The sequence below is a fragment of the Megalops cyprinoides genome, chromosome 15 (assembly GCF_013368585.1).
Source record: "Megalops cyprinoides isolate fMegCyp1 chromosome 15, fMegCyp1.pri, whole genome shotgun sequence".
Taxonomy (NCBI): domain Eukaryota; kingdom Metazoa; phylum Chordata; class Actinopteri; order Elopiformes; family Megalopidae; genus Megalops; species Megalops cyprinoides.
This window is the reverse complement of record NC_050597.1, coordinates 30,777,666-30,785,970: the sequence shown is the minus strand read 5'-3', so window position 1 is coordinate 30,785,970 and position 8,305 is coordinate 30,777,666. Positions and strand designations below refer to the sequence as shown.

At 42.2% G+C, this 8,305-nt stretch overlaps 1 protein-coding gene across 1 annotated transcript in view; it reads left to right on the top strand.

Annotated features, from left to right (window-relative positions):
• Positions 1–7,169: 7,169 nt before the first annotated feature.
• The window catches only part of tet1 (tet methylcytosine dioxygenase 1), a 59,826-nt gene continuing 58,690 nt past the window's right edge, over positions 7,170–8,305 (top strand). Inside the window, exons 1-2 of the mRNA XM_036547312.1 lie at positions 7,170–7,225; positions 7,288–8,058. Coding sequence (XP_036403205.1) covers positions 7,170–7,225; positions 7,288–8,058 — 827 coding nt within the window. The remainder of the gene's footprint in view (positions 7,226–7,287; positions 8,059–8,305) is intronic.

The window sequence follows — 8,305 nt, the reverse complement described above, 5'->3', positions numbered from 1 at the left end:
AGGACATGCAGGAAGCCCAGCGGAGTGGAGATTATTCTGAGGCACGCCTGAACTCTGGTATGCTCTTGGGTCAGAGATGGTTATTAAAGTGATAAATAAAACCTTAAGATATACTCAGCAATAAATATGGTAGCCAATTAAGGGAGGCCAAGATTTCAGTGGTATATGTCTCCCTTCTTATGATTAGAAGTCTCATAGCACATGTTCATCTAGTGGAGTTGTTCATCTAGGTGTTGTTCAGAACCGCTGGATGACAGATTAGATATAATTTTGGATATTTGTTTTCAATTAACTGAAAAGAGTATGCCTCAGATGCTTTCCTGATAGTGGATTGCTGCTTTTGACCATTATTAAAGCTTCTGTGTTTTAAAAGTTCGTCTGGAGGAAATCCCAGGACATGTGATGAGACATTCATGAGCAACAGATATAGTACTGATGTCAGCTGGTTTTACTGTAAAATATGGTTGAGTTTCATCTGCACAGTAGTGTAATGAGACATTGCATTCAAAAATCATGTCACCAAGGGGAAGCATACAAAGACAACTAGGATTGGGCCTGAGCTATAGCCCTCAGGGACTCAATAGATAGAAGGAGCACATCTTCACAGAGGTAGAAAACTATCAGCCATATAGACCGGCCCAGCACATTTCCAGCGAGGCCCACAAAGATTCAACCAATCAGACGGAACTGAAATGGAGGATGTGATAGAGACAGTTTTCATTGGCAGTATGTTTGTCAGTCTAACACCGGCAGTTTAAGCCAGAGCAGGCACAAGAATTACATTTTTTAAAAAGGTTGTTGCTATTCAGAAAAGCAGTTGTCTGCTTATGAACAATGGGAGGGATCTTTCATATATCATCCTTAAACTATAGTTTCTAGGAGTGGAAGTGACAAAATAAGACTTTTATGGAGGTAACCTACATGTAAAATAAGTATGAACTACTGTATATCAGTAGGAAGTAAGTGTTGATAATTATAAGATTATGACCACACAGTGATCTGAACATTTCTTTCAACAGTCTGTTCAGGAAACAATCAAGTGAAAATAGTTCCTATGCAGTGTCAGCTTATTCATGGTTTCTTATCACATGAAAGTATTCTTATGCTGTGATACAGTGACAAACCACATTGGAATTTGGGCTCTCACCCTATGTCATTGGTGAAGAATGACATAGTCTCACACGAGAATGTCTCACACGACACAATCAAGGGGTCAAATTTAGCCTGTGGTGAGGAATCCATCAAATCATCAGTCCTGGAGTCATGAGTGATTAGTGTGAGGTACTAAGAAGTAATATAGGAATATGGCCATTTTGACCAGATTGTTGGATTTCAGCATAATTTTCACTTGGTAGTGATACATCATTTCAAGACCTTTTTTCTGTCCCATTTCTCTGTACAATGTTGTTTTTGACAACAGTTAATCTGGGTTTTTTCCTTTCGTAAACAGTGGTTTGGCTACACAGTCATTAACAAAGAGAGTCCCAGAGGCCTCCTTCAACATGCCTAAAAAGCTGATGATACATTAATGATTGTTGTAAAATTTCCTCAGCATATATGCACTATGCTTTTCATATGATTTAATGACACTGTTGAGGATTTGCACTGTTCAGAATCCTATTTCTGTGATTGAGATGAGGAAATCCTGAGAAATAGACTTCTAAAACATTGGTGGCTTTAGCAGTTGACTCTGTCAGCATCATGTGGCTGGAGGACTGAAACGCAGTTTAAAAAATTGTCAAGCTTTTACTGTTCTATGAAATGTATTTCTGATAAAGGCTGATGTTACATCTTTGCAGCCCATTAGCTTTGTCACTGTCACTGAATTTCACCCTTACTTATTCCACAGTTTCTTCTGTCTTCATCTTATTTTCTCTCATGTCTAAGGCAGGAATGAACAAATTGAGCTGCTCCCTTCACAATTTTAGCATTTTCACCTAAAAATAGTTTGGGCAGAAATGAACAACTTCAGGTTTTAGTGTTTTTTATTGTTATTTATTGAGTATTTATTGTGTGCATTTTCTTTCCTATAAAGGATATCAGTCACGTGAATCGCTGTTTAAAGAGTGTATCTATCACCATCAACTGAGTCAACAGCTTGTGCATATTTTGACTTTCCTGTAGTGACTTTCCTCTCTGTTTCCTCTGTTGCTTGCTGACGGTACGTGTGAAGGACTTTATTGATTGTGATTGGTTGCCCGATCTCACCAAACACATGCTTCCCCTTCTGCCAGAGCATGCAGAACACAGGAAGCACATGTTCTGGCCAGGGTGAAATCGGCCAACCAGAACAAGCAACAGAAGGGACTAAAAGGTTTGTGGGGGGAGAAAAATTAATCTTAAAGAAGTTTAGGAGAAAGACTTGCTGTGCAAGCTTTACCTCCTTGTTCATTATTCATTAAATGTATTTTTGTACCAAATTGTAGATGTCAGCCATTTCACTTGACAATGGTTTGTTGAAATGCATCCTTTATGTTTTGTTCATCATTAAACATGAAGGTTGAAGTTAAAATGAAGGTATTGTTTATGCATCCCCACTACATAATAGTGAGTCCTTCATCACCCCTTCAGGTTTTCCAACACTGCCAGTGCATCAGTAGGGGTAGATACACTATATGGACAAAAGTATTCGGACGCCTGACCATTACATCAACAGGGACTGTAATGACATTGTATTCAAATACATATACTTTAATATGGAGTTGGTCCCCTTTTTGCAGCTATAACAGCTTCCACTCTTCTTTGAAGGTTTTCCACAAGATTTTGGAGTGTTTCTGTGGGAATTTGTGCCCATTCGTTCTGTAGAGCATTTATGAGGTCAGGCACTGATGTTGGACGAGAAGGCCTGGCTTGCAATCTCTGTTCCAGTTCATCCCAAAGGTGCTCGATGGGGTTGAGGTCAGGGCTCTGTGCAGGCCAGTCAAGTTCTTCCACACCAAACTCATCAAGCCATGTCTTTATAGTCCTTGCTTTGTGCACTGGGGCACAGTCATGTTGGAATAGAAAAGGGCCTTCCCCAAACTGTTGCCACAAAGTTGGAAGCATAGCATTGTCCAAAATGTCTTGGTATGCTGAAGCATTAAGATTGCCCTTCACTGGAGATAAGGGGCCTAGCCCAAACCCTGAAAATCAGGTGTGGCCAAATACTTTTGTCCATATAGTGTAGATATGCCTCATATTTATCACATTACATTATTGTCATTTAGTAGATGCCGTTACCCAGAGCATTTTATATGTTATCCATTTATACAGCTGATATTTACTGGGGCAATTGTACATTAAGTACCTTGCCCAAGGGTAGAACAGCCCAACTCATTTCTGTATTTATATAGCTTTGGTTCATATTTCACTTAGAGTCTCTGTACTATAACCACCTCAGGAGTCTTCATTAGGAATGATTGCCCAGCAAGCATTCCTAAGACAATAATCAATACTTAACAAACATTCCAAAAGAAGTCTATTATTCTTTTCATGGAAAACTTCTCACAGTTAACAATACACACATACAATAACTCAATTATCTGTGGTAACCAGCTAACTATATGTAGAATAATTTGAATGCTACCCTGCAAGGCAGCAAGAATGGCTGAGCTTGGACTTGCTCTAATTTTATCCCAATAAGAATTTGCTACCTTAACTATTTTTATGTAGTAAGTACTGACTTTTCCAAACATTCTGTTCTATCATTATCTATTATCTGTTCTATCATTGGTGTTACACGGTAGCTTAATGTCCCAGTGACCTATTACATTTAATTACAGTTTCCATTATAGTTTCTATTTTTGTTGTAAGGTTATATTTATAGCCATTAACATATGCCCAATACATACACACAACATTCAAATATCAGATATATTGTTACATGTATTTATTTAGAAGGATCTGTTTCAAAAGAGGAAAGATGTCTGTAAAATGTGGGTGTGTTCACATATTGTTCCTGCTGTTCACATATCTGTAACCATGGGGCAACTAACTGTCCCATGCCGAAGGGGTCACTCCTCTCAGGCACGATTCCTGTCTGTACTGGTCCCTCGGTGGATGGAATGAACTTCCCACAGGGGTCAGGACAGCGGAATCATTGGCCATCTTCCAACGCAGACTGAAGACCCACCTCTTCATACTGCATTTTGGTTCCACCCCATAACTGCTACTTGTATTACTTGCTGTTTATTTTGTGTGTAGTATCGTGATGTGTTTTGGATTCTGTCACCTAGTGACTGTGAGGTATGGTAGTATACTTGGCTTCACATGTCTAGTCAGATTGCACATATTAACTTGTATATTATGCTCACACTGCTAAATGAATGTAATGTTATAATGATGCTGTAATTATGAATGAATCAAATGAAAGGTCTGTTTCAGATTGAAATTCACTAAACTTTTTTTTTTTTAAATAGCACCTCTGGTGGTAAGAGGAAGCAAGCGCTGCAAATTCTCATTGAGGCTCACTACACAGCTGAAAGTAGAAACCGCAAGCAGAATGGAGAGTTCTCAAGAAATGTATTGCTGGCGATCCGTATATTTATACTGGAAAGGAGATAACAACAGCACATCTCAGTTTTAACAGTAGTTTCAAAGTGAGTGTTAGCTGTAACACCCAGCCCTCCATTATCTGATTGCTTTGCACTATAGAATAATGTATACAGCTATAATTTTCTTATGAAAAAATGACATTTGTGTGTCTGTGTGTGGCGCGCGCGCGTGTTCATAGCATATAACAAACTGAAAGGCTCCAATACTTAATCAACCCCCGTGTCTGTAAAAATAAAAAAAGCATATGTTCGTGGGAAATCAATACATTTGTCTGCTACTGTCTCACTTTCACTGCTTCGTTCATCTTTAAATCGTTATGCAAGTCTGAAGTGCAACCATACACTTGAAGTAAACCGAACTGCCTATTGTCGAGGGTAGTGTTATGATTAAGCATACGAAATATATATATTTTTTTTCATTTTATGGAACAACATCCATAAATAACGAGTACAGAACAACTACCTTTGTATTAATCAATAGTTACAATAGAAGGACCGTTAGAATAATATTTAGTTGAAGACCTTTCTTATGTGGGAAATAATTAACAATATCTAATTGGATATTTGCTATTGTTAGTTTAGAGAACGGACATTGAAATGATGCCGCACTAATGCAAATCCGTTCCAGGTTTTTGCTTCAGCCAGCGAGCGTCCATTAAAGAGCCGAGTTGAGTCGAGACTGTAGGTCGCGTCTGGGAGAGGGGCTGCCCGGAATGGATTGACATACCTAGCGAGGGAGGATTTACGTTTTAATTGGTGCTTTAACTCTCAATAGCTATTTGAGTGTGTTACTATCGCAAAGAACACTTGATTAACACGCTATTGCTGGTTTGCCTTAATGTATTATCGTATTAAAGTGGTGCTGTTAACTATATTTGCAAAGGAAAAAAATACATGGATCACCAGGGTCTTGCAGGAGTGGAGTATTATTAGCAATTGAGGCAGTGCAACTGTCCTTCTGGTATGTAAAGTATTTGGGCTGTCTTTTAAAGTGAAAGTGTAAATAAAATAACACAAAGAACAACTATGCAATGTGTGTCACTAGTTTAACCAATTCGATCAAGTTCGTGGGTGGGCAAGTTCGTAAGAATTACGTTAGCTATCGTTAAGATAACTAGGTGTCTAGGAAGCAACTGTAACTAGCTGCGCTAGCTTGCTATGTAGCTACAAAAGCAGACGCGGCAGTTTAGCCACCTTGCCCGCCGGAGTTGACCAACTAGACCTGAAACTTGTCAGCTAACAACGGGCGAGCTGGCGGGATGCACCGAAGCCTTAAGAACCAGCTACGCATGAACGAAATAGCACCTGGCACGCTGGCTGGCTAGCTATCTTATTCACGTCTTAAACATGTAACTAACGCTCGCTAGCTAGCTACTTACAGAAGCCTAGCTGTCCGTCCGTTTAACCGCAAAATAACCTTTTCGGTTTTTTACTGGATAGATAGTTGCTGGCGAGCGAACTAGTCTAGTTATTTGTAAGTCAAAGAAAGCATTTGAATGTTAGCCGAACGTAAGGAGCTGTGTCTTATTCGACGCATTCTGCTTGTAAAGGGTGCAGCGTGTCTGTCCCTCACGGGTTCATGGTTTGACAGGGCGTTCAGTGTTGTGACCATCCGGAGGGTGAATGCCCAGATTACACGGCCCATCGCCATTCCATTTCTTAAAGAGGCACGACAGATAAAAGATTATGGGATCATGTGGTGCAGCGATATAATTTAGCCCATATCATTTAAACATTATTATACTTACTGATACGTCAAAAGACCTGGTTTATTGCAAACTATTAACACTATGTTACACCAAACAATCACAATAAATTAAATCAATTACATATATCATATGGCCTGCTAACTAGTTTACTCTCTTCCCAATAGGTTTCCTGGTTATTTCCTATATTTACACTTTAAATACAATGTGCTAAAAATCTATTATTTCAAATAAAATGTATGTGTTGTGTTTTATTCTGTAATGAGTCGCTTATATTCTTTAAAACTAGTCTTGTGAGAAGAATATTTTTTACGTTTCAATCACCAAAGTTGTTTCAAGACACGAAAAGTGTCTGAATTAGGAATAGATTATAAAATATGATTGCTCAAAGGTGTGCATTATAATGCAGAATCTAAAGGGAATGTTTAATCAGAAGAGTAGTCACTGTGCATTGTTTAACAACGTGTAGTACAACTGAAAAAAAGGCTGACTTTAGCAACTTACAAGTTGATGTACATAAATCTTGCTGTCATTCAGTTTTCTTTCTGTTGTTTTTTTTCCCCCAGTGTCCTTTTACCAAAGTGCTAAAATGGAGCTATAGGCCATCACGGATAGGAGTCCAGAAAGCAGACCATAGGAGAACAGAAAGCTTTTTTTTGCGAAGAATCGCAGACCACCTGTCGCCCATGACTGCACCCTTGCCCCGCCCCCTCCCCACACGTGTCAAGCCAAGCTATGCCTCGCGTTCCCAAACCTTCCAGGAAGGCCCCGCCTCGGGAGAAGAGCGGCGGGGGGAAGGTGGCCCAAGCTGTTGCCAAGCGACAGGCCTGTAACCCCAGCAGAGTCCGGGGGAGGACCGCACAGTTGAAGGTTAAAGAGGCTGGGAAGCCCAGGGGCAAGCAGGGCAGTCGCACTGGCAAACCCGCTAATGATGCATTGCGGGGCTCCCAGGGCAGTGCAAAGAGGGCCCCCGCTGCGGTGGAAAGTGTAAGGCTCAGGCGTGGGTCTTTGTCTCGGCACGGCTCGTCTGAAGACCCCTATAACCGCAGGAAGTCGCTCCGAGGCACTGCTTTCTCCCAGGGGCCACCAGTTGCCCAGAAGGCCAGCAGGAGGCGACAGGGTGGGAGGGGCCGGCCACATGGTGGGCAGAAAGGAGGGGACCACCCAGGACGCGATGACCGCGCAAGTGCCGACAACCAGGGGGAGGAGGTGCCCAGCCCTTGCAGCAAGGACTGCACCATTGGTGTGAGATCTGAGCCCATTGCAGAGGAGGCAGAGGGTGAAAAGGTGCCCTCGCCTGGCAAGCTGGAAAAGCCAGGCCTTATTGACGGGGCTGAGGAAACAAAACCCAGCACTGCCGACCCCGAGCAAGCAAATCAGTCAGACTCAGAGGGTGCCATGACGATACAGTCGGTGCTCACAGTGGAAGCGGGAGGAGTGGCGGGTCTAGATCCCCAGGGCCCCGACGAACCCCCCCTTCATGGGCCATGCATCACAGAGACTTTGAAATTTGAGGCAGACACGAACCAAGGTGCTGAAATCCACAAGAAGGTGTTTTCCACTTTTTTCCCTGTAAAAGACAAGGTGGGACGGGCGGCTCCTACAAGCTCAAAGCCTCCAGATGCCTCAGTGGCTTCCCCCAAAGCTGCTTCTGAAGAGCTGCAGGTCCACGTGACATCCGAGCACCTCACTGCACCTCAGAGCACTGAGACATGGCCTGTTGCAGTAGTTCCAGGACCAAGAGGCGTTGAAGTTCAACCCCACATTGTGGTTCCTGGGTCACAAAGCATTGAGACTGTGTCCCACATGGCGGTTCCAGGGTCTCGGAGCATTGGAGTTCAACCCCACATAGTGGTTCCAGCTCCACAAAACGTTGAGATTGGACCCCACGCAGTGGTTCCAGAGTTTCAAGGCACTGAGACTGAAGCCCATGCAGTGGTTCTAGGCCCAAGAACCACTGAGGTGCAACCCGACACTTTGGTTCCTGGGCCACAAAGCACTGAGACTCTGTCCCACATTGTGGTTCCAGAGTCTCAAAGCAGTGGGGTTCAACCCCACATAGTGGTT